Below are 27,450 nucleotides of genomic sequence, written 5' to 3' on the forward strand. Positions count from 1 at the left end.
GAATAAATGATTCTTTTAACTTCCCCACAATGACAGATACATGGTAGCACACTTAAACTCTTGCTTCCTGAAAACAGCGAAATATTACCAATTTTAAAGTGACATTTCTCCTGCTTAAAAATAGAGAAAGATCTCACAAGGCAGTCTATGTAGTGACTGGCTATGTGCTTCTAAGGAAATCAAGAATCCCTTTAAAGACAAATTATATTGAATGTGCTCCTTTTTTTAATTTTAAGATTTATTCTTTAGGATGTTATCATTCCTGATGATTTTTTACATTTCAGCATAAATTACAAATGATATATGAGTGACTAATTTTAATAAGTTTTTTGCAAGTTACTTCTGAAAAGTAAAGAAAGGAAGCTTATTTATTTTTATTTGTGTCAATATATTTCAAATATAACTGCCATTATATAAAAAGAATAGAATCATCTGATGCCTGCATGGTTTTTCACAACCAACCAACTATTGCAGCTCCATCATTTGTTTCTTTTAAAATTATTTTATTGATGTATATTTTGGGCTTCCCTGGTGGCTCAGATAGTAGAGAATCCGCTTGCAATGCAGGAGACCTGAAATCAATCCCTGACTTAGGAAAATCCCCTGGAGAAGGGAATGGCTACCCACTCCAGTATTCTGGCCTAGAGAATTACATGGACAGAGGAGCCTGATGGGTTACAGTCCATGGGGTTGCAAAGAGTTGGACACGACTTAGTGACTTTCACTTTCATAACTGATTTACAAAGTTGTGTTAATATCTACTATACAGCTAAGTGATTCAGTTATGCACATATATACATTCTTCTTCATATTCTTTTCCTTTATTATTTATCACAGGGTATTGGGTATAGTTTCCCGTGCTCTACAGTAGGACTCGTTTATCCATTCTCTGTATAATAGTTTTCACATGTTAGTTCTGAACTTCTAATCCATCCTTCCCCCCACTCCCCATCCCACTTGGCAACCACAAGTCTGTTCTCCATATCAGTAAGTCTGTTTTTGTTTTGTAGATAAGTTCCTTTGTGTCATATTTTAGATTCCACATATAAGTTATAGCATACGGTATCTTTCTCTTTCCAACATACTCAACTTAATATAATGATCTACATGTCCGTCCATGTTGCTGCAAATGTTCTTATTTCATTCTTTTTTATGGATGCACACTTCCACATCTTTCTATTTCATTTCAACCATGGTTAATGCAATCCAAGTTCATAGTCTCTTAAATCAAACTAGTACACTTAGAACTCAAGTATTTGCTTTTAGACACTACCTTCTTTAATTCATACTTATATTTATTGGTAATTTTAGGTATCAGAGAATGCCTGAGTAATATTGAAAAACTTTGTATCAAATATAATTTGGCATTGTTGAAGGATACAACAGAAAATAAATCCATGAATAGTGAGAAGGTATGAGTATGAATGGGCTTCCCTGGTAGCTCAGAAAATAAAGAAGCTGCCTGCAAGAAACCAGGGTTTCATCCTTGGGTCAGGAAGATCCCCTGGAGAAGGAAATGTCTATCAATTTCCCTGGAGAATCCGATAGGCAGAGGAGCCTGGCAGACTAAAGCCCATGAGGTCAAAAAGAGTTGGACATGATTGGGTAGCTAAGAGACACACACACGCACACACACACAAATATGTATAGAAATTTGGAAATTATATGTAGTGGTGAAAGAACTTTCTAAGATATATTTAAAGAGAAAATAATAGATATTCAAAAAGATATGAGGGAGATGTTTAGACTGCAAAATATAAAGGGAGAGAGAGAGAGGTGTATTTAGAATAAGCAATTAGTGAGAATGGGTATGCTTTTTCTGATAGCACATTAAATAAAAGGAGGGTGCTATATTTGGAAGTTCTTTATGTTAATTATCTGTGCAAAATATCCTGAATTTTGTTTTTGAAGGTTTATACCGCTTGACTGTCTCTGAATCTGCACCTGTTGGGACATCTATAGGAAAAATCATGGCATATGATAGAGACATAGGAGAGAATGCAGAAATGGACTATAGCATTGAAGACGATTCAAGAACATTTGACGTCATTACCAATAATGAGACCCAAGAAGGAATAATTATACTAAAAAAGGTAGATGCATTAATTTTTTTTGCTTTGAATAATAATGCAAATACATATAATTATTTTGTGTAACCAATTAGTGTTTGTTTCAATTAAGTAATTAAATTAAGATCTTGTGATTTATAGTTTACAGAAAAAAGGAAAGATATGTGTGCTTTTAAAAAACTTCTAAGATGTTTCATTTCAATTTTCATATATTGCCTACATTTTAGCATAAATTACAAAGCATAATTTTAAAATAGCTAATTATCAGTTTTGTGCAAGGTACTTCTGAAAAAATTAAGAAAAAGTTCAGTTTTTTATATTTCTATCTATATATTTCAGATATAACTGATGAGAGAGTTATTACAGAGTTCCTTGAATTACACTGTAGGAGAGTTTTTGAAAAAGATTTTAAAACAGAGGACAAACTTCAAAAATATATTAAATAACAGGAAATTAATTCTCAACTCCCTAAGATATTTATACTCAGAAAAGTATAGCTTTAATCCTAAAAAAACTAGTTATTAACTAAAAACATTTTGTAACAGTTGTAAATAACAAAATACACATAACATAGGGATTTTCTCCACAACTACTAAATATTTAATGACAATCTCATAGGGATCCAAGAACATAAATAGTAAAAACCTAACTGGAAAGCACCTGAGACTTAATTTATCAACAAAACCTTTTTTTTTCCCCTAAGTAATTCCTTGGGTTTTCTGTGTACACTGTATTACTTTGCAGAAAGTGAACTTTGAGGACCAGAACCACTATCGTATTAGAGCAAAAGTTAAAAACCCCCAAGTTGATGCGCATCTCAGGGAATACCACACTGAAGCTTCCACCACTGTCATCAAGATCCAGGTGGAAGATGTTGATGAGCCTCCTGTTTTCCTCCTCCCATATTACATCTTTGAAATCTTTGAAGAATGCCCTCATGGATCCTCTGTAGGCACGGTCTCTGCCACTGATCCTGATCAGAGGAAATCTCCAATTGGGTATGTCTGGAAGCCCAGCTTTGCATTGATAAATGAGGGAACACAGATTAGTTTGAAAATAAAATTTTTTAAAAGTGGAACCAAGATATATCCAGACCTATATTTCTCTCTATGGTCACTTATAAAATTTGCAAAAGTTTAAACAAATCAAAACAGGAAACCTCACTATTGGTTAAGATGCAAAGAAGTAAGCTCTTGCAAACATGGACAAGAGAGAGGCTGTGCACCAAAATCCGATGCAATCAACTCTGTTAATTGGGATAGGGATGTTAGGAAAAAGAAACCCTTGATTATGCCAAGTCAGAGGAGAAACAAAGTTGATGACAATGTGGTTCATACAAATACTATTTGATTAAGTTAAAGTAAAAGTCGCTCAGTCGTGTTTGACACTTTGCGAACCCATGGACTTATATACAGTCCATGGAATTCTCCAGGCCAGAATACTGGAGTGGGTAGCTGTTCCCTTCTCCAGGGGATCTTCCCAGCCCAAAGATTGAACCCAGGTCTTCCACATTGTGAGCTGTTCTTTACCAGTTGTGCCACCAGGGGATGATATTCAAAAGTTAACCAAGCTTTTATAAGGTACCATTAAAGGCATAAAAATGAGTCCAATCAGTTAGAAATAAGTTTTTTTGTTGCGATTAAACTATATTTACCATCCATTAAATTAGTCTGTTACATTCGGGTAATATACTTTCTGCCTTTAAAAAAATTTTTTTTATTCTCCTTGTATTTCTTATTAAAGATAAAAGCAAAAGCTGTTATTATATTTGGCTGTGGTCACATTATTCTCATATATGTTACATAATATTTTGCATATAATCATCAATTTTAATGCTTTTGTATTTTTTCAAATGTCACATTTTCAGCTATGTTTTTACTCATCATTATTTCTGATAGCTCAGTTGGTAAAGAATCTGTCTGCAATGCAGGAGACCCTGGTTTGATTCCTAAGTCAGAAGATCTGCTGGAGAAGGGATAGGCTACCCACTCTAGTATACTTGAACTTTCCTGGTGTTTCAGACAGTAAAGAATCCTCCCTCAATGTGGGAGACCTGGGTTTGATCCCTGGGTTAGGAAAACCCCCTGGAGAAGGAACAGCTACCCACTCCAGTATTCTTACCTGGAGAATTCCTTGGACAGAGGAGCCTGGCAGGCTACAGTCCGTGGAGTCACAAAGAGTTTGACATAGACTGAGCAACTTTCATGAAGCATTCATCATTCATTGCCTTATTTACACAACTGAGATTAGATATTTAAATTGTTTCTACAATTTGTCTTTATAAATGATAGCATGATGAAAACTTTAATCATGAAAGTATTTATTAAGTTGTGTGTTCTTTACTATTGTCAAAAAACAAGTAGGTTAATAGACATGCTATTTAAAATTTAAACAATGTATTGTGCTTTGATTATATACACACACACTTATATTGGAAGTCTCCCTGGTGGCTCAGACAGTAAAGAATCTGCCTGCGATACAGGAGACCCAGGTTGGATCCCTGGGTTGGGAAGATCCCCTGGAGAAGGGAATGGCAACCCACTCCAGTGTTCTTGCCTGGAGAATCCCATGGACAGAGGAGTCTGGCAGGCTACAGTCCATGGAGTCACAAAGAGTCCGACACGACTAAGCAACTCACACACACACACACACACACACACACACACATATACTACATATATACTTATATTCATTACTAAGTTTACTGCTAATAAATAGGAACTATATCTACATGTTAGAAGACAGCATTTTGTGATTAGGAATTACAGTGGGAAACTGGAGCATCGTCTGTCTTAAAAATTTAAAGATGCTTCTTCTATATCAGTAGCCCTTCCAAAGAGCAAAACAATACCCAGCATCTTAGTATATGGAAGCCTGTGTAATTCTCTGGACTATAAATATGGAAATAGATGAATAAGGGAAGGTGGTGGCATAAACATGTATTAATAGTTGTTTTAAGGAGTCTAGTGTGCTAGGAATTAGAACCTCGAAATTATCTGTAATAAAAACCCCATCATAAAGTTATAAGAAACTGCACAAGAAATCTTCCCAAAGTTTTTCATCTTATCCCCATTCTCTATATTACTGCATTGTTTAGATGACAGATAGAGGGAATAAATTCTTTGCCACTACTGTGGATGATTTATTCCTTGGACATTTTTAAAATTTCCTTTCTAACTAAACCTAGAGTCAAATTTTATAATTTTTATAAATATGGGAATGGCACTAAAATATTTTCTGTTATTAAAAAAAGAAAGAAAATTAAAAACTTTAGAGTAGAAGCTGTGAAATTGAAAATAGAGATATACAATGGAATGATAGCTGGTTCTTCCAAAACACCAGTAGAAGTTATCCATCTAACCAGACTACCAAGGAGAAAAAAGAAGAGGCAAAAATTACCATTATCATAAATGAAGGAGGGAATGCAATTATTTAATTGAACCTGTAGACATTAAACAGTATTAAAAGGAGATACTAAGAATAACTCTATGTCTATGAATTCAGATCAATTCCTTGAAAGAGAAAAACTGCCTGCATTCACAGCAAAAGATAAATAATCTGAGTAATCAGACTTGTGGGAAAGAGTTTAGCCGCTAGCTGGAAGCAGGTTTGTGTTTCGTTCAAGAATGACTAGGATTTCTTTCACCAGTGGAAGAAGCTGTCTTTAAACACCTTTCACCTAATCACGGACTTAGAGAATAGACTTGTAGTTCCCAGGGGGAAAGTTGGAGGAAAGGGATAGTTAGGGAGTTTGGGATGGACATGTACACACTGCTATATTTAAAGTGGATAACCAACAGGGAGCTACTGTATAGCACCGCTGTCCATGGGATTCTCCAGGCAAGAATTCTGGAGTGGGTTGCCCTTTCTTTCCCCAGGAAATCTTCCCAACCCAGGGATTGAACCCAGGTCTCTTGCATTGGAGGCAGATTCTTTACTGCTAGAGCCACCAGGGAAGCCCCATAGCACAGGGAACACTGCTCAACGTTATGTGACAGCCTGTATGGGAGGGGAGTTTGGGGGAGCAAGGGTACACGTATATATACGGCTGAGTCGTTTCCTTCTTCACCTGAAATGATCACAACACTCTTTGTTAATTGGCTATACCCCAATAGAAACTTAAAAAAATAAAATAAAATCCTCTATTACTTGTGCATAAAAGCATACTTAAAAGCATCCTTGAAAGATCTGGTGGAGTTGCACCTACTTGGGAAGATTTAGCCTTTGTTATGGGCTTGGCTTTTATGTGTCTCAGTTCTTCTTCTGGGAGACAGGAATAGTACTTTTATAGAGGTGTATGAAGATTAAGAACAGACTATAAAGGCATCCATATATGCATGGAGAAATCATTTGTTTATATCATTCTGTCAGGAACCCTTAGCAGTGAGAAAACGCCGCACAACCACATTCTATTCACTCAGCACTTTTAGCGGAATGAAGAATCTTTAAAAAGGAATTGCAAAGCAAACCAGAGATTAATCTGAACATCTAAACTTCACATTTTAGGCTTTTTAGTCCACGCTCTTTATAATATATATTACACATTTATTTCTTAAATGGTGAAGTGAAGTGAAAGTTGCTCAGTTGTGTCCCGATTCTTTGTGGTGTTGGAGAAGACTGTTGAGAGTCCCTTCTGCAAGGAGATCCAACCAGTCAATCCTAAAGGAAATCAAACCTGAGTATTCATTGGAAGGACTGATGCTGAAACTGAGGCTCCAATATTTTGGCCACCTGATGCAAAGAGTTGACTCATTAGGAAAGATCCTGATGCTGGGAAAGATTGAAAGCAGGAGGAAAAGGGGATGACAGAGGATAAGATGGTTGGTTGGCATCACCAATTTAGTGAACATGAGTTTGAGCAAGCTCTGGGAAATGGTGAAGGACAGGGAAGCCTGGCATGCTACAGTCCATGGGGTTACAAACAGTCAAACACAACTAAGCAACTGAACAACAACTGTTTCATTTTGTCAAAAATATTTAAGTAGGAAATGTGACCACTTGTTGATATGTAAGCAAATTGCTTATTAAGATTTAACAATGAGCAGAGCTAAAACTTGGAGAAGGCAATGGCACCGCACTCCACTACTCTTGCCTGGAAAATCCAATGGATGGAGGAGCCTGGTAGGCTGTGGTCCATGGGGTCACTAAGAGTCGGACACGACTGAGGGACTTCACTTTCACTTTTCACTTTCATGCATTGGAGAAGGACATGGCAACCCACTCCAGTGTTCTTGCCTGGAGAATCCCAGGGACCAGGGAGCCTGGTAGGCTGCCGTCTATGGGGTCACACAGAGTCGGACATGACTGAAGCGACTTAGCAGCAGCAGCAGCGCTAAAATGGAATTTCCTTAAAGCTTAATTCTCTGTAGTTTCTATTTTAGTTTTCCCCAACACCAACCTACAAATTAGTGTGATATTTTTTAGAATTTTGTTAAAATTCTCTCTTGCAAATGAGAATGAGTGGCATTTCCAGATTTAGCACACATTATTTGAAAACTAGAGTTTGTTTCAGGTTTTTCTCCTCTATTTCCATCGAGTTGAATTGTAAATGTAGAAGTTATCTTTTTGAAAATTTTCAGCATTATACTAGCTCTGTAGAATGTGGATTTGATATCTTTTTGCTTAACAAGAACAATGTATACACTTTAAAGTTGTACAGAGAAAATAATATTTTAAAGGAATTATTTGTGCCTGTGTGTGCAGATATTCTATTACCAGAAGTGAAGTGTTCAGTGTTGATGACAATGGCACAATATTCACAACTAACCCACTTGATCGAGAGACTAGTGCTTGGTACAACCTAAGTGTTACAGCCACGGAAAAATGTAAGTATTCATTTGAGAACCATATATTGGTTCACCATGTTTTTTAACCATTCAACAATCTCTAAACATAGGGATGAAGGGTAGCTTAAAGTGTTGCTGAAATTAGAATTAAATGGTATTTTATATATCAAGTGTATATAATTTATTTATCATGTATATCATTTATATATCAAGTGTTTATATATAAAAGTGTATATCATTTATTATTTAAAAGTTAACCATCTGTTCATTCTTACTACAGCTTATTTATATACTTACCACAAAATATCTCTATTTTATTATGGCAATATATAATGTTTAATATAAGAAATGAATCAGAAAATTCAGAAAAACATAAGAAATAAATCCAAATTACTTGAAATTTTAAAATCTTTATTTATTATATGCTCTTACAATATTGTTCATGAATACATTTTTAAATCAAATTTTAAACATTGAAAATATCACTCATTATCAGAGAAATGCAAATCAAAACCACTATGAGGTACCATTTCACGCCAGTCAGAATGGCTGCCATCCAAAAGTCTACAAGCAACAAATGCTGGAGAGGGTGTGGAGAAAAGGGAACTCTCTTACACTGTTGGTGGGAATGCAAACTAGTACAGCCACTATGGAGAACAGTGTGGAGATTCCTTAAAAAACTGGAAATAGAACTCCCTTATGATCCAGCAATCCCACTGCTGGGCATACACACTGAGGAAACCAGAAGGGAAAGAGACACGTGTACCCCAATGTTCATCGCAGCACTGTTTATAATAGCCAGGACATGGAAGCAACCTAGATGCCCATCAGCAGATGAATGGATAAGAAAGTGGTGGTACATATACACAATGGAGTATTACTCAGCCATTAAAAAGAATACATTTGAATCAGTTCTAATGAGGTGGATGAAACTGGAACCTATTATACAGAGTGAAGCCAGAAAGAAAAACACCAATACAGTATACTAACGCATATATATGGAATTTAGAAAGATGGTAACAATAACCCTGTGTACGAGACAGCAAAAGAGACACTGATGTACATATCAGTCTTATGGACTCTATGGGAGAGGGAGAGGGTGGGGAGATTTGGGAGAATAGCAGTGAAACATGTATAATATCATGTATGAAACGAGTCGCCAGTCCAGGTTTGATGCATGATACTGAATGCTTGGGGCTAGTGCACTGGGACGACCCAGAGGGAGGGTATGGGGAGGGAGGAGGGAGGAGGGTTCAGGATGGGGAACACAGGTATACCTGTGGCGGATTCATTTCGATATTTGGCAAAACTAATACAATATTGTGAAGTTTATAAATAAAATAAAATTTAAAAAAATAAAGCAAGTTAAAAAAAAAAGATTTGATATTCAAAAAAAAATAAAAAAGAAAATAAATTTTGCAAGTTTTTTTTTTTTTTTCCAAATTGGACATGTAAGTATTGCCCAGTGAAATTTGCTCAAATAAAACTCCTGTCAGCTGTGCTAATGGTCACATCTTCAATAATCAGTAGTAACCAGGTATTTTTCCATTTTCAGATTTCAAAACATAGATAAAATTATCTAGTTTACCAGTTAGTTTGTGTCTTTAAAATTTCAATTAATCAGTTATTAAATCAATCAAGCTCAAAAGAATAGAGAGAACAGAATGGAAAAGACTATCAAAATCATCACTATTACAGTCAATGGATTTCATATAATACAATAAAGGATTCAGTTTGTGAATTTGAAATGTATCAGAATGCATCCTTTCCAAACTGATTTTGCATAGAATTTTAATAATCGTGTTTACCTACTTGGCTTGTTCTTTGAAAGTCTTTAAACATATATCTTACTCCTCACCTTATTGAGCAGTTTGCTGATGAGATGCTGGTGTAGAAGCATCACTTACATATTTTCTGTTCTACACTGAGTGGCTCTTTGGCACCCAGGAAGATTGGGGCTGAGTCTTGAATTTTCTATTTAAACACTAAATGGATGGGGAGCAAATGTTTCAAGGGAATAAATGTCTGCTGCACAGAAGAAATTCCAAAGTTTTTGGTGTCAGAAAACACAAGGATGTTTAGCCTAAAAGCAAGAAGCTTTTATTCACTGGATATTTTCAAGAAAAAAATTTATTGCTGTTTCCAAAGAATTGAAGAAAGAATTTAAACCAGTTCAAAGGATGAGTGAACATCTTTGAAAAATGTGTTTCTCCATAAAGTAGTTTTCAACTTTTAAAAGAGCATGTTTTAATGAAATTTATGTAAATAATTATCCACTGTAATTTTATTTTATATATAAGGAGAACTTAAGTAAGAATATTTCATTAACTTCTGCTAAATTAGAAGCACAACAATTTAAGTTATTAAAAAGCAGTGTCTTTAAAATTGATTATGTGTATTCTAAGACACAAATATTGTAAAATTTATAAAACAATTTATAAATAAAAGAAGATTAAAAATATGGTTGAGGAAATAATTCCTGTGAAAGGCAAATTGAAAATAAACAATATATTTATATTACATGAAATTTATTACTGAGAAGTTAATCACTGTTCCAGAAATAAGTGATTAGAAATGTTATAAAGTTTAGAAATTACACATTTCTTGCTGATCTGCTTCTTGTGCTATAAAATTCATTTTCTTAGAGTAAAAAAAAAATACACCTCATTTAAACTCATCTTTGAAGACATATTTTGTAAAATATCTGTTTCATTTTAAGACTTTAAGGGAAGTTGCTTAGGAAGAACTTATATTACACCAAGCATCCAATTTGCAAGCATTTTCCCTCTATCTCTTGATTCATTTTTAATCCACATTATTAATTTCACTTTAGAACAACTTTGGAGAAAATAATTGCAAGTGCCAATTTTTTATTATGGTAATATTGATATCAACATAATTTTTGATCCATTTCAGTCACTTAAGACATACTAATAAAAACAAAAACACTCACTGTGGAAAGCAGGGCTTCATATAAAATTGTTACATAAAGCACTTGCTGCATGTGTTAAGTATCTGGAAGGTTGTGACGTATCAGTTATGTTGATTATGGGAAAGACATGCTCCAAATTAACATGTGTTTTCCCAGCAAATGAAGTTCACTGTGTGCTTAGTCTTTTTGCTGGAAAGTTTCCCAAATTAAGCATCAAGCTATTTATCAACATGACAGCTAAGTGAATTGTCAGGGGAGTTTGTAATTTCCTCAGTTCTGTCTTACCGCAGCAGAAATTTGAAGCAATGAACAGACCATTGTTACAGCTCAGTATATTTTGGCAAGCAAAATATACTCCAGGAGTAAGGGTGGGCCACGTAAAATACAGGAAGAGAAGAGAGGCCCCCCACCCTGCCCGGGCTCAATTTTGGCTCCTCTTTTTGTATGTTATTTTCTCCACCTAATGAACCTACCTTATGTAAATTGGGCTAGGCAGGAGGGCTGTTTGTTTTACCTGAGGTTCTCACTCCGGTCCTTGGACTTTCCTTTGTTTTATTTTCACGGGCTTTTTCCTTTTAGCCACCACCATTCTGGACTCCTTTTCCTATTCTAACTACATAACTAACTACTTTAAACAAGCTGCAAAGATATGGGTATGCTTTGTATAGTCATGTCAAAGGTTTAATTTGAACTTAATTTTTTTATTTTATTTTTATTTTAATTTTTTATTTTCTAATTGAAGAATAATTGCTTTACAGAAAAATGTGGTTTTCTGTCATACATCAACAAGAATCAGCCATAGGTATACCCATGTTCCCTCCATCCAAAACCTCCCTCCCATCTCTCTTTCCACCCCACCCTTCAGCCTGTTGCAGAGCCCCTGTTTGAGTTCCCTAAGTCTTACAGCAAATTCCCATTGGCTATCTGTTTTACACATGGTATTATAAATTTCTATGTTACTCTCTCCATACATCTCCCCTCTCCCTCCTCTCCTCCCACCTTGACAATAGGTCTGTTCTCTATGTCTGTTTCTCCATTGCCACCCTGAAAATAAATTAATCAGTGCCATCTCTTCAGATTCCATATATATGTGTTGGTATATGATATTTATATTTCTCTTTCTGACTTACATCACTCTGTATAATGGATTCTAGTTTTGTCCACCTCATTAAAATAGATCCAAATGTGGTCCTTTTATGGCTGAGTAGTATTCAATCATATATACAGCTTCTTTATCCATTCATCTGTCAATGGACATCTAGGTTGTTTCTATGTTCTACCTATTGTAAATAGAGCTGCAGTAAACATTGGGGTACATGTGTTTTTTTCAGTTTTGACTTCCTCAGGGTATGTGCCTGGGAGTGGGATTGCTGGGTCATATGGTGGTTTTATTTCTAGCTTTTTAAGGAGTCTCCATACCATCTTCCATAGTGACTTTATCAGTTTACATTCCCACCAGTAATGCAAGAGTGTTCCCTTTTCTCCACACCCTCTCCAGAATTTATTGCTTGTAGACTTTTTGATGATGGCCATTCTGACTGGTGTGAGGGGGTATTTCATTGTAGTTTTGATTTGCATTTCTCTGATAATGAGTGATATTTATCACCTTTTCATGAGCTTGTTAGCTATCTGTATGTCTTTGCGGAAATGTCTGTTTAGGTCTTTTTCCCACTTTTTGATTGGGTTGTTTGTTTTTTCTGGGACTGAGTTGTATAAGCTGCTTGTATACTTTGGAAATTAATTCTTTATTGGTTGTTTTTTTGCTGTTATTATCTCCCATTCTGGGGGTTGTCTTTTCACTTTGTTCACAGATTCCTTTGTTGTGCAAAAGCTTTTAAATTTAATTAGGTCCCACTTGTTTATTTTTGTTTTTGTGTGGATCATGGAAGATCTTGCTTTGATTTATGTCATTGAGTATTCTCCTCTAAGAGTTTCATAGTTTCAGGTCTTACATTTAGGTCTTTAATCCATTTTGAGTTTATCTTTGTGTATGGCATTTGGTAGTGAACTAATTTCATTCTTTTGCATGTAGTTGTCCAGTTTTCCCAGCACCACTTATTGAAGAGGCTATCTTTGCCCCATTGCATATTCTTTTCTCCTTGTCAAAACTAAGGTACCCATAGTGGGTGGGTTTATCTCTGGGTTCTCTATCTTGTTCCATTGGTCTACATTTCTGCTTTTGTGCCAGTACCATACTGTCTTGATGACTGCAGCTTTGTAGTAGTCTGAAGTCAGGAAGTTTGCTTCCTCCAGCTCCATTCGTCTTTCTCAAGACTGCTTTGTTTATCCGGGATCTTTTGTGTTTCCATATGAATTGTGAAATTTTTTGTTCTAGTTCTGTGAAAAAAGCCATTGGTAATTTGATAGGGATTGCATTGAATCTGTAGATTGCATTTGGTAGTACAGTCATTTTCACAATATTGATTCTTCCCACCTAGAAACATGGAATATCTCTTCATCTGTTTATGTTGTCTTTTATTTCTTTCATCAGTCTCTTACAGTTTTCCGTATACAGGTCTTTTGTTTCCTTAGACAGGTTTATTCCTAGATATTTTATTCTTTTTGTTGCAATGGTGAATAGTATTGATTCCTTAATTTCTCTTTATAATTTTTCATTGTTAGTATATAAGAGTGCAAGTGATTTCTGTGTATTGACCTTGTAACCTGCAACTTTGCTGAATTCACTGATTAGTAATTTTCTGATACTTTCTTTTGGGTTTTCTATGTTTAGTATCTTGTCATCTGCAAATAGTGAGAGTTTTACTTCTTCTTTTCTGATCTGGATTCCTTTCATTTCTTTTTCTTCTCTAATTGCTGTAGCTAGGACTTCCAAAACTATGTTGAATGATAGTGGTGAGAGTGGACACCTTTGCCTTGTTCCTGATCTTAGAGGGAAAGCTTTTAGTCTTCACCATTGAGAATGTTTGCTGTGGGCTTTGCATTATGGCCTTTACTATGTTGAAGTAGATTCCTTCTGTGCCCATTTTTGAAGTGTTTTTATCATAAATCGATGCTGGATTTTGTCGAAGGCCTTTTCTGCATCTATCAAGATGATTATATGGTTTTTATCTTTCAATTTGATGTTATGGTATATCATGTTGATTGATTTGTATATATTGAAGAATCCTTGCATCCCTGGAATAAACCTGACTTGAAAATGGTGCATGAACTTTTTTTTTTTTTGGTGCTTCCATTTTATTTTATTTTATTTTCAACACTTGGGGGTCACTTATTTTTTTAATTTAAATTTATTTATTTTAATTGGAGGCTAATTACTTTACAATATTGTATTGGTTCTGCCATATATCAACATAATGTGTTGTTGGATTCTGTTTGCTAGAATTTTGCTGAGGATTTTTGCATCTATGTTCATGAGAGATACTGGCCTGTAATTTTCTTTTTTCATGTTGTCTTTTCCTGGTTTTGGTTTCAGGGATTGTGGCCTCATAGAATGAGTTTGGAAGTGTTCCTTCCTCTGCAATTTTTTTGGAAGAGTTTCAGAAAAATAGGCACTAGCTCTTCTCTGAATGTTTGACAGAATTCCCCTGTGAAGCAAACTGGCTCTGGGCTTTTGTTTTAGGGGAGATTTTTTTATCACCGTTTCAAGTTCAATGTTTGTAATTAGGCTGTTCATAATTTCTATTTCTTCCTGGTTCAGTCTTGGGAAGCTGATTTTTTCTAAGTATCTGTATGTTTCCTCCAGGTTGTCCATTTTGTTAGCATGTAGTTATTAATAATATTCTCTTATTCTGTGTTGTCTATTGTAACCTCTCCTTTTTCATTTTATCGACTTGATTTTTCTCCCTCTTTTTCTTGATGAATCCGGCTAGTGGTTTGTCAATTTTATTAATCTTCTCAAAGAACCAGCTTTTAGTTTTATTAACCTTTGATATTGTTTCCTTCATTTCTCTTTCATTTATTTCTGCTCTGATTTTTATGATCTCCTTCCTTCTGCTGACTTTGGGGGTTTTGTGTTCTTCTTTTTCCAGCTGCTTTAGATGTGGAGTAGGCTGTCTATTCAATGCTTTTCCTGCTTCTTGAGATATAATTGTATCGCTATAAACCTTGCTCTTAGAACTGCTTTGCTGAGTCCCATAGGTTTTGGGTCATCGTATTTTCTTAGTCACTTGTTTATAGGAATCTTTTGATTGCTTTTTTTTATTTCTTCAGTAACCTCTTTGTTATTTAGTAATGTATTATTTAATCTCCATGAGTTTGTGTTTTTTGCTGTTTCATTCCTGTAGTTGATATCTAGTCTCATAGTGTTGTGCAGAAAAGATACTTGACACAATTTCAGTTTTCTTAAATTTACTGAGGCTTGATTTGTGGCCCAAGATATGGCCTATCCTGGAGAATGTTCCATGTGCACTTGAGAAGAAAGTGTATTCTTCTGCATTTGGATGGAAAGTCGTGAAGATATCAATTAGGTCCATTTGGTCTAATGTTTCATTTAAGGCTTGTGTTTCCTTATTGATTCTATGTTTTGATGATCTGTCCATTGATGACAGTGGGGTGTTAAAGTCCCCTACTATTATTGTGTTGCTGTCAATTTCTCTTCTTATGCCTGTTACTGTTTGCCTTATGTATTGAGGTGCTCCTAAGTTGGGTGCATAGACATTTACAATTGTTATGTCTTCTTCTTGGAGTGATCCCTTCTATGTCGTGTCCTTCTTTGTATCTTATGATATAAAGTCTACTATGGATTGCCACTCCAGCTTTCTTTTGGTTTCCAGTTTCATGGAATATCTTTTTTCATTCTTTGACTTTCAATCTGTATGTGTCTCTAGGTCTGAAGTGGGTCTCCTGTAGGCAGCATATATATGAGTCTTGTTTTTGTATCCATTCAGTCAGTCTGTATCTTTTCGTTGGTGCATTTAATCCATTTACATTTAATGTAATTATTTATACATATGCCCCTATTCGTACTTTTTGATTGTTTGGGGTTTGTTTTTGTAGGTTTTTCCTTTCTCTTGTGTTTACTGGCTATGTAAGTCCCTTTAGTATTTGTTGTAAGGCTAATTTGATGGTGCTGAATTCTCTTAATTTCTGCTTGTCCATAAAGCTTTTGATTTCTCCATAAATTTTGAATGAGATCTTTGCTGGGTGTAGTAATTGTGGTTGTAGGTTTTTCTCTTTCAGTACTTTATATATATCCTGCCATATTCACTTGGCCTGTTGAGTTTCTGCTGAAAGATCTGCTGTTAATCATATGGGTTTTCCCTTGCATGTTACTTGTTGCTTTTCCCTTGCTGCTTTTAATATTCTGTCTGTTTAATCTTTGTTAGCTTGATGAATATGTGTCTTGATGAGTTTCTCCTTGGGTTTAACCTGTAGGAGACTCTCTGTACTTTTTGGACTTGATTGACTATTTCCTTTCCTATGTTGGAGAAGTTATCAACTATATTTTCTTCAAAACTTTTCTCAGTGCCTTTCTTTTTTCTTCTTCCTCTGGGACCCCTATAATTCAAATATTGGCACATTTAATATTGTCCCAAAGGTCTCTGAGGCTTTTCTCAATTCTTTTCATTCCTTTCCCTTTATTCTGCTCTTCAGCAATTATTTCTACCATTCTATCCTCCAGTAAACTTATCCATTCCACTGCCTCAGTTATTCTGCTATTGGCTCCTTCTAGAATATTTTTAATTTCAATAATTGTGTTATTTATCTCTGTTTTCTTATTCTTTATTTCTTCTATGTCTTCGGTGATTGTATTAACTGTGTTAAGTGCTTCTTGCATTTTCTCCATTCTATTTTCAAGTCTTAGGAGCATCTTTACTATCATTATTATAAATTCTCTTTCAGGGAGATTACTTATTTCCTTTTTGTTTACTTGGTCTTGTGAGTTTCAACCTTACACTTTCATTTGTGTTGTATTTCTCTGCCTTTTCATCTTTTTTTTTTCTTTTTTAAATTACTCCATTCCCAGGCTTTAGGATTGTATTACTTCTTCCTTTTGATTTTTTTGCCCTTGGAGGGAAATGTTGGCTGCATGGTTTGCATTGATTCCTTGTTGGGGGTGACTTGTGCCTGTGTTCTAGTGGGAGAAGGTCAAGTAGGTAATTACGGAAACACTGGGACATATACACACACACTTCCACACATACAGTTATAATCAAAGTATTCTAAAGAAAAGAGGGAGGTTGACTTGGTGAGCAAGGAAAACCAGAGGTGATATCCACCAACTGAAAGAAGAGTTAGCTAATGCTCAATCTGGAAATCTGAGTATGAGCAGAAGGCCAGCTGGGGAATATAGCATAGAGAACTCAACAACTTAACTTACTTGGTTAAAGAAGAAAGAGTGATGGAAAAATGAGAGAATAAAAAAAAAGAGAGAGAAAAGAAAGGAGAGAAGGGAGGGAAAAGAGAAAAGGAAGGGGTGGAGAAGAGGATTTAAAAATTTAAAAAGGAGAAAAAATAGAAAAACAAAAATTAATAGATGTGTGTGGGAAAGATTTATATATATTCATGAATAGCTACAGCTGGTAAAGCACAGTAGGAAAAGTGGTTGAATACATCCAAAACAAAATCCAAAAAAAAATTCATCAAGGGGAAAAAAAAAAGTGAGGAGAAAAAAGAAACAACCTAAAATGAATGCTTTTCTTGCACTTTTTTTACAAGAAACACAAAGCACTGCAAAAGGCTAATATTGAAGTGGAAATATGTAGGGGGGATAAACCGTGTGATTTATTAAAAAAAAGAGAAAGAATTCTTAAATTGATTTTTTTTTAACAAGAAAAACAAAGAAGAAAACTCCTCAGCACCACAGAAAGCTAATGTTATGGTGGAAATATGTTGGGCAATAAGCAGTGTGATTTACAGGAAGAAAGAATCTTAAAATGATTTTTTTTTAATAACAAGAAAAAGAAAGAGGAAAACTCCACAGCACCACTAAATGCTAGTGTGAAGATGGAGATATGTTGGTGGAATAAACTGTGATTTATAAGAGGAAGAAAGAAAGAAAAAGAAAAAAAATGAAACAGGAAAAAAATAATAAAGGATTTTCAAGATCATAGCTCTTGGTTGTGGAGTCTGCCCTGTGGATGGGGTTGGGTTAGTGTCCTGTGATGTTTTTCCTGGTTGGCGGAGCTTGTGCCTGTGTTCTGGTGGATGGAACTGGATCTCACCTCTCTGAAGGGCAATGCAGTGTCCAGGAGTAGGTTTTGGAGTGTCTATGGGATCAGTATGGAGAAGGCAATGGCAACCGACTCCAATACTCTTGCCTGGAAAATCCCATGGACAGAGGAGCCTGGTAGGCTGCAGTCTATGGGGTCGGGAAGAGTCGGACACGACTGAGCGACTTCACTTTCACTTTTCACTTTCATGCATTGAAGAAGGAAATGGCAACCCACTCAAGTGTTCTTGCCTGGAGAATCCCAGGGACGGCGAAGCCTGGTAGGCTGCCATCTATGGTGTCTCACAGAGTCGGACACGACTGAAGCTACTTTGTAGTAGTAGTATGGGTTCAGTATGCCTTTGGGCAGTTGTAGCTTTCAAGGTGTTGCTGCTGCTAAGTCACTTCAGTCGTGTCCGACTCTGTGCGACCCCATAGACAGCAGCCCACCAGGCTCTGCCATCCCTGGGATTCTCCAGGCAAGAACACTGGAGTGGGTTGCCATTTCCTTCTCCAATGCATGAAAGGGAAAAGTGAAAGTCAAGTCGGTCAGTCATGTCTGACTCCCCGCGACCCCATGGACTGCAGCCCACCAGGCTCCTCCATCCATGGGATTTTCCAGGCAAGAGTACTGGAGTGGGTGGCCACTGCCTTCTGGCGTGTCTATTTCCATAGCTGCTTCAAAGTGGCTCTTAGCATAACTGCAGTGCCACCAGTCCCCTACTTGTCCCTGGGATCACTGCCGGTGCTTCTGTTGCCCTGTCCCGCCCTGTGCTTTTGGCCGAAGCTTGCTTGGTAGGTGTTTGTGTGGATCCTTCTATGTCCTGGCGATTTGTGTGGGCTTCCCTCACCTTCCTGAGCTTACCCTCCGTGTCGCAGGGGTGTGTGCATTTGACTCTCAGTTTCCGTGGTCCACTTTATGCATCGCGGGCATTGTGTGCACTTGTCTCAGGTCCCTGGGCATGCACTCTGCATCACGAGGCTTGTGTAGACTTGTCTCAGCTCCCTGGGCATCCACTCTGCGTCACTGGGCTAGTGTGGACTTGTTTCAGCTCCCTGTGCTCACCCTCTACGTCGCGGGCTTTATGTGCACTTGTTTCGTCTCACTGCCTGCACTCTTTGTCGCGGGGGTTATTTGTTCTTCTTAAGGCTGTGCCGCCGGGAGGGTAGTGTGCGCTGCCCAAGTTTGTAGGCCTCCCTTCCGTCGGCACCTCGGTCCTGAGCTTTGCGCCGGTTGTGTTTGCGCCCTCTGTACTACAAGGGTTGTGGGCACTGGCTGGGTTTGTCTGCTACACCACTCTCGGTTCCCCTGAGCGCGCCCATCTGTTTGGGGTCACAGTCCATGGCCTGTTAATGGACTGAGAAGTTCAGCTTTCTCTGTTTACGGCCCTCCAAGTCCCTGCTTTGCCTGATTTTCCAATACTCCGCAGCTCCCCCTTGGGCCGCCTGTGAGGGAGATTCCCAGTGCACGGGAACTCCCTCCCTCCCTTGGGGCACAAGCTGCTGCCCAGAAATTCCCTGTCTTTTCCCTTTGTGTGTCTCCCTCTTCTCTCCTACCTCATTTCAGAGAGCTTAGCCTGTCTCCGGGAGGCCTGGGGTCTTCTGCTGTCGCCTAGAGGTTGCTTTGTAGGAGTTGTTCCATATCTTGATGAGTTTTTGATGTATTTTGGGGGAAGGCTGGCGATCTCCCCATCTTACTCTTCCTCCATCCTTTCTGATTCCTGAACTTAATTTTAAATAGCTTTTTCAGGAAAAAAAATGATAAAGATTTTAAATTATTTTTTAACTAATTTTCTTAAATTTATTTGTAACATATACTTTTTCCATTTTACTTAGGCAGAAAGTTGTTCTACAGTGATGTATAGTTAAACCATAAAATATGAATTTTAAGTTTTGAATACTTTTATCTTGAAATTTCTAGAAATATCTTTTCATATTTAATGTTTTTAATCTATTTGATTCTGAAAATAGTATAATAGAGTCACCAAATAATAATTCTTAGTGGTTTATGTATTTCCTAAAGGCCATGGGTTTTTTATATGCAATAAAAACTGCAAGTTTTAATTTTAACTGATTGATTATGTATTGGTTAAAATAATTACATACAAAATCTCATCCCAACCTGGAAAATCTCTTTACAAGGTGAAACAGATATGAACAGTTTTATAATTAAAAAGCATTAAACCAGAATTTGATGTTCATCATAGTTGGAAAGAAACTGCCAAGTCAGAAAGAAACCTCAGGCCTTTTACATAGTCAACCAAACAGGATCCGCTGCAGGCATGTCTCAAAATAATGGAGTGGGTAGCCATTCCCTTCTCCAGGTGACCTTCCAGACCCAGGGATTGAGCTTGGGTGTCCTGCCTTGCAGGCAGATTCTTTACCACTGAACTACCAGGAAGCCCAGATAAATAACTACTGGTATTAAAGTAGGAGCACTTAGCACCACCACGTGTCACACAGTTTGTCCTAAGTCCACTAAGTAGTTAGAATGACCATTTGTGTTTGCTAACTGGCTTTATTCATATGAAAACTAAACTTTGTACATGTTTATGACAAGAAATAGTTCTGTATTTTGGTCAAGGTTTTTGCTGAAGTTAGGTGCCTACCCTCCCACAGAAAATGGGAGAAAATATGCTATTAATATCTTCCTTGATGATTAATTACATTCCAAAGAATTGGCTCCCATAACTGAAAAAAGACAAGCTTGGGTTGTAAAGTTGGCAAGAGATTTGTCTCAGTTTTAAAAGGTTAACATACATTTCAAAAAAATAGAGAGAAAACTAATTTACAAGCTTTTCTAAAGTAAATACTCTAAGAAGGAGAAGAAAGGAAAGACTTTTCCCTAATTTTCAACAGAACTAATTCTTTCTCTTTTTTAAAAAATTGTGCTTTACCTTTACACATTAAAATTTCAAATATAATGCTTTTTGTTTAAAAAAAAAAAAGAGCATGCAAGATTATAAAGACACTAAGACAAAAGAAATTCCTCCCCACTCTTCAATGTATGTAGTTTCCAGTGACTTTTCAAATGAAGAAAGAAATATTCAAAATAATGATATACAAATATGCAATACCATTGCCTGATGGATCAGATCAGATCAGTCGCTCAGTCCTGTCCGAATCGTTGCGACCCCATGAATCACAGCATGCCAGGCCTCCCTGTCCATCACCAACTCCCAGAGTTCACTCAGACTCACGTCCATCAAGTCAGTGATGCCATCCAGCCATCTCATCCTCTGTCGTCCCCTTCTCCTCCTGCCCCCAATCCCTCCCAGCATCAGGGTCTTTTCCAATGAGTCAACTCTTCTCATGAGGTGGCCAAAGTACTGGAGTTTCAGCTTTAGCATCATTCCTTCCAAAGAAATCCCAGGGCTGATCTCCTTCACAATGGACTGGTTGGATCTCCTTGCAGTCCAAGGGACTCTCAAGAGTCTTCTCCAACACCATAGTTCAAAAGCATCAATTCTTCGGCGCTCAGCCTTCTTCACAGTCCAACTCTCACTTCCATACATGACCACAGGAAAAACCATAACCTTGACTAGACGAACCTTTGTTGGCAAAGTAATGTCTATGCTTTTCAATATGCTATCTAGGTTGGTCATAACTTTCCTTCCTGGAGTAAGCGTCTCTTAATTTCATGGCTGCAGTCACCATCTGCAGTGATTTTGGAGCCCAGAAAAATAAAGTCTGACACGGTTTCCACTGTTTCCCCATCTATTTCCCATGAAGTGATGGGACCGGATGCCATGATCTTCGTTTTTTGAATGTTGAGCTTTAAGCCAACTTTTTCACTCTCCACTTTCACTTTCATTAAGAGGCTTTTGAGTTCCTCTTCACTTTCTGCCATAAGGGTGGTGTCATCTGCATATCTGAGGTTATTGATATTTCTCCCGGCAATCTTGATTCCAGCTTGTGTTTCTTCCAATCCAGCATTTTTCATGATGTACACTGCATGTAAGTTAAACAAGCAGGGTGACAATATACAGACTTGAGGAACTCCTTTTCCTATTTGGAACCAGTCTGGTGTTCCACGTCCAGTTCTATCTGTTGCTTCCTGATTTGCATACAGATTTCTCAAGAGGCAGATCAGGTAGTCTGGTATTCCCATCTCTTTCAGAATTTTCCGCAGTTTATTGTGATCCATACAGTCAAAGGCTTTGGCATAGTCAATAAAGCAGAAATAGATGTTTTTCTGGAACTCTCTTGCTTTTTCCATGATCCAGCAGATGTTGGCAATTTGATCTCTGGTTCCTCTACCTTTTCTAAAACCAGCTTGAACATCAGGAAGTTCATGGTTCACATATTGCTGAAGCATGGCTTGGAGAATTTTGAGCATTATTTTACTAGCATGTGAGATGAGTGCAGTTGTGCGGTAGTTTGAGCATTCTTTGGCATTGCCTTTCTTTGGGATTGGAATGAAAACTGACCTTTTCCAGTCCTGTGGCCACTGCTGAGTTTTCCAAATTTGCTGGCATATTGAGTGCAGTACTTTCACAGCATCATCTTTCAGGATTTGGAATAGCTCCACTGGAATTCCATCACCTCCACTAGCTTTGTTTGTAGTGATGCTTTCAAAGGCCCACTTGACTTCACATTCCAGGATGCCTGGCTCTAGGTCAGTGATCACACCATTGTGATTATCTGGGTCATGAAGATCTTTTTGTACAGTTCTTCTGTGTATTCTTGCCATCTCTTCTTAATATCTTCTGCTTCTGTTAGATCCATACCATTTCTGTCCTTTATCGAGCCCATCTTTGCATGAAATGTTCCTTTGGTATCTCTGATTTTCTTGAAGAGATCTCTAGTCTTTCCCATTCTGTTGTTTTCCTCTATTTCTTTGCATTGATCGCTGAACAAGGCTTTCTTAGCTCTTCTTGCTATTCTTTGGAACTCTGCATTCAGATGTTTATATCTTTCCTTTTCTCTTTTGCTTTTTGCTTCTCTTCTTTTCACAGCTATTTGTAAGGCCTCCCCAGACAGCCATTTTACTTTTTTGCATTTCTTTTCTATGGGGATGGTCTTGACCCCTGTCTCCTGTACAATGTCACGAACCTCATTCCATAGTTCATCAGGCACTCAGATCTAGGCCCTTACATCTATTTCTCACTTCCACTGTATAATCATAAAGTATTTGATTTATGCCATACCTGAATGGTTTAGTGGTTTTCCCTTCTTTCTTCAATTTAAGTCTGAATTTGGCAATAAGGAGTTCATGTTCTGAGCCACAGTCAGCTCCTGGTCTTGTTTTTGCTGACTGTATAGAGCTTTTCCATCTTTGGTTGCAAAGAATATAATCAATCTGATTTTGGTGTTGACCGTCTGCTGATGTCCATGTGTAGAGTCTTTTCTTTTCTTATGTTGTTGGAAGTGGGTGTTTGTTATGACGAGTGCATTTTCTTGGCAAAACTCTATTAGTCTTTGCCCTGCTTCATTCCATATTCCAAGGCCAAATTTGCCTGTTACTCCAGGTGTTTCTTGACTTCCTACTTTTGCATTCCAGTCCCGTATAATGAAAAGGATATCTTTTGGGGGTGTTAGTTCTAAAAGGTCTTGTAGATCTTCATAGAACTGTTCAACTTCAACTTCTTCAGTGTTACTAAAAGAATACCCAGTTGTGGATGTGACTGGTGATAGAAGCAAGGTCCGATGCTGTAAAGAGCAATTATTGCATAGGAACCTGGAATGTCAGGTCCATGAATCAAGGCAAATTGGAAGTGGTCAAACAAGAGATGGCAAGAGTGAATGTCGACATTCTAGGAATCAGCAAACTGAAATGGACTGGAATGGGTGAATTTTATTCAGATGACCATTATATCTACTACTGCAGGCAGGAATCCCTCAGAAGAAATGGAGTAGCCATCATGGTCAACAAAAGAGTCCGAAATGCAGTACTTGGATGCAATCTCAAAAACGACAGAATGATCTCTGTTCGTTTTCAAGGCAAACCTGATGGCTCAGTTGGTACAAAATCTGCCTGCAATGCAGGAGCTGAGAAGGCAATGGCACCCCACACTGGTACTCTTGCCTGGGAAATCCCGTGGACGGAGAGCCTGGTAGCCTACAGTCCTTAGGGTCGCAAAGAGTTGGACATGACTGAACAACTTCACTTTTACTTTTCACTTTCATGCATTGGAGAAGGCAATGGCAACCCACTCCAGTGTTCTTTCCTGAAGAATCCCAGGGACAGAGAAGCCTGGTGGGCTGCCATCTATGAGGTCATCACAGAGTCGGACACGACTGATGCAACTTAGCAGCAGGAGCAGCAGCAATGCAGGAGACCCAGGTTCCATCCCTAGGTCAGGAAAATCCCCTGGAGATGGGAATGGCAACCCACTTCATTATTCTTGCCTGGAGAATCCCATGGACAGAGGACCCTGGCAGGCTACAGTCCATGGGGTCACAAAAATCAGACACGACTGAGTGACTAGCACTTTCTTTCAACAGGTCACAAATGTAGACAGTTATGCTTCCTAGTACCTTCAGACCACATCTGAAGACAATTTAGATCATCACAACTAGAGTGGACAATGCTACTGGCATTTAGTTAGTAGAGGCCAGGGATAATACAAATATGTTTGACAGTTCCTGGATTTTAAAAAAAATATATTCATATACCTGACTATCTTCTTTACTTTTACAGCTTTTCCTCATCAGCTTCCTACAGTCCATGGCAGGTACAAGGCACTCGATAAATACTGATTGAGCTGAATGTTCTGAGAACATTTTTTGTAGGCTATGTTGTTGTATATGAAATATATAATGATCCTGTCCTTGGCTTTTATTCATGTGAAATAAAAATATACCACATAACCTCTAATGCAATTTACATGACTATGTTACCCCTAACAACAGCATTATTCTTTATTTTCATTCTGTTTACTCAATTTGCAGACAATATAGCACAGATTTCTTCAGTACCTGTCTATGTACAAGTTCTCAATATCAATGATCATGCTCCTGAGTTTTCCGAATACTATGAGACTTATGTTTGTGAAAATGCAGTCTCTGGTCAGGTAAGAATCCATCATAAATTGTCAATATCTAAACAGTACTTTGTATTATACAGAATAGCATTTTCTATGTATTCCTCCATCTTTGAAATGATATTAATAAAAATAGCCTTTATTTAGCTATATTAATTATAGGCTTTAATGTAAGTTACATATAATTTAAATTTCTTTCTTTCAAAAAATATGTAAACTTCAAATTTTCTATTTCCAAATTCCTCACGTTTGAAAAATCTGCTAACCCCTAGAATTTAATAGTAAATCATTTGTACTTTGTCAATAAAGAAATTATTTTTTGTGATTCTGTAAATAATTTTAATTCATTTTTATTATTCCATCCATCATGCAAATAAAGATAAAATGATATATAAAATACATCAGACATCAACAGATGAAATTAAATTTGAAATGAACTATTAAATATATAAAGACAAGATAGCATACTCTTTTTGAAATACATTATCAGTTTTTTCACACATTTTCTTATATGGGGCTTACCTTTTTACATTTGTAAAATGTAGAATTTAAATTAGATTCCCCTTTGAGGATCTCAGTTCCAATCACAATAACTTTACATTTTTATTTATCCTATTAAATGTCATAAAACATTAAAAAAACCCTACTTTTTAAAATCCTAAATAAGTATTGCTGTTGTTTAGTCTCTAAGTCATGTTGGCCTCTCTGCAACTCCATGAACTGCAGCACACCAGGCTTCCCTGTCTTTCACTATCTCCCTGAGTTTGCTCAAACTCCTGTCCACTGTGTCAGTGATGCTATCCAACCATTTCATCCTGTTTTCTACTTCTCCTCTTGCCCTCAATCTTTCCTAGCATCCACTTCTTTTCCAATGAATCAGCTCTTCATATCAGGTGGCCAAAATATTGGAGCTTCAGTTTCAGCATCAGTTCTTCCAATGAATATTCAGGGTTGATTTCCTTTAGGATTGACTAGTTTGATCTCCTGACCAAAAAACTCTCAAAAGTCTTCTCTAACAACACAATTCGAAAGGATCATAAAACAAACAAACAAAAAAAAAGAATCAAGTACTTACAAAACTATAAAACAAAAATTGAAGGTTACAAAAACCAATATAAATGTATTACTGGTATTGGTTTTGTTTTTATTGGAGGTTTTTTTACTTAGATTCTTGATTTATTCTGGTTGGTTTGAAATATATTATGTTGTTTTTTATAAAATATCTCAGAAGCAATAACTCAATAAATTTCATTTTTCTTTCTTAAAGTAAGTTAATACTTTTTAATTTATCAGATTATTTTATTTTGAAATTATTGTTTGAAAGACAATGAAATGATACCTTTGAGTATGCATATCAAGAAAAAGAAAGAAATATTGGGTAAATTATAAAAATTATATCCCTATTTTGTAATATGATATTTGTGTGTTCTAATAATTTGAAAATATGAATGATGTAAACAGTGTTGGGAAGATGATACATAAATATATTAAAATTCTCCAGTGTTTTCAACAAATTTTGCTGTAACAAATAGATAAGAAGGAAACAGGGAGGAAATGGAAATTCCATCTAAACCTCATACTTTATACAAAGATTATTTTATAATGTATCATAGATTTAAACATAAACCTAAAACTAGAGATAAGCAGAGGAGAAAATATTATTTTATGGCTAGGCAAAGAGTTCTTAAATATAACACCAAAATACCAATCCAAAAGAGAAAACGTGTATTAATTTGATGTAATCAAAATTAAGCCAGTGAAAGTCCCTGTTAAAAGAATAAAAAAGACAATCTACAGAGTGGCAACAAATATTTGAAAGTAATGATATAACTGGTACTCAGTCTAATAGTCAAAATCTCCCTTAATACTGAAACACATTTGGTAGTATATTTTAAAATAATAATGCGAATAAAATCTCTGCTTTCCATACTATCAATTCATAGTGTTCCTAAGCTTAGGTCCCTACAATAATACATATAATTCATACAAAGCGGAGTTACCAAAAAGAATAAAATATATTTGAGAACATAAAATTATCTAGTCAAGTGAGTAAAGTGCTGACAAATAAATAAGATAGAATTTTAATTTTTCTGAAAGCATTAAAAAAAGAGAGAGGAGATTGCTCTTCAACAGGCATAATGTTTGCATTAAGCTGGGTGAATAAGCCTGTGACATTGTCACTATGGTTAAAAATGTGTTAAGAGAGTGGATCTCATGTTAAATGCTTTTGCCACAAAGTTTTTAAAATGTAGAAGAGAAAGGGGTAAAATTAATTTTAATGTTTGTTTGACAGAATATGATGATTTTCACATGTAATAAAAATATAGGGAAATATTTTATGTATTTTCTCATACTATGAAAATCACTCTTGTTTCGTGTCCCACAGGCTCAGACAGCTGGACAAAATGGTGTGTTAAAAGGTCTCCTGTATCTATCTGCTTTGGGTAGATAATACAATCCCTGTAGGAAACCAAAAATGCCAGAACAGTGCACTGTATTCTGAAGGAAATCAGGCCTTCCCTTAATGACCTATGTGGCTAAGCAGAAGTTTTATTTCTGTTCCTTA

At 36.6% G+C, this 27,450-nt stretch overlaps 1 protein-coding gene across 1 annotated transcript in view; it reads left to right on the top strand.

Annotated features, from left to right (window-relative positions):
* CDH19 (cadherin 19) overlaps nucleotides 1-27,450 on the top strand; it is an 80,887-nt gene that overhangs the window by 42,727 nt on the left and 10,710 nt on the right. Inside the window, exons 6-9 of the mRNA XM_061399564.1 lie at nucleotides 1,912-2,093; nucleotides 2,814-3,067; nucleotides 7,773-7,894; nucleotides 24,793-24,914. Coding sequence (XP_061255548.1) covers nucleotides 1,912-2,093; nucleotides 2,814-3,067; nucleotides 7,773-7,894; nucleotides 24,793-24,914 — 680 coding nt within the window. The remainder of the gene's footprint in view (nucleotides 1-1,911; nucleotides 2,094-2,813; nucleotides 3,068-7,772; nucleotides 7,895-24,792; nucleotides 24,915-27,450) is intronic.

The sequence above is a fragment of the Bos javanicus genome, chromosome 24 (genome assembly GCF_032452875.1).
Source record: "Bos javanicus breed banteng chromosome 24, ARS-OSU_banteng_1.0, whole genome shotgun sequence".
NCBI lineage: Eukaryota > Metazoa > Chordata > Mammalia > Artiodactyla > Bovidae > Bos > Bos javanicus.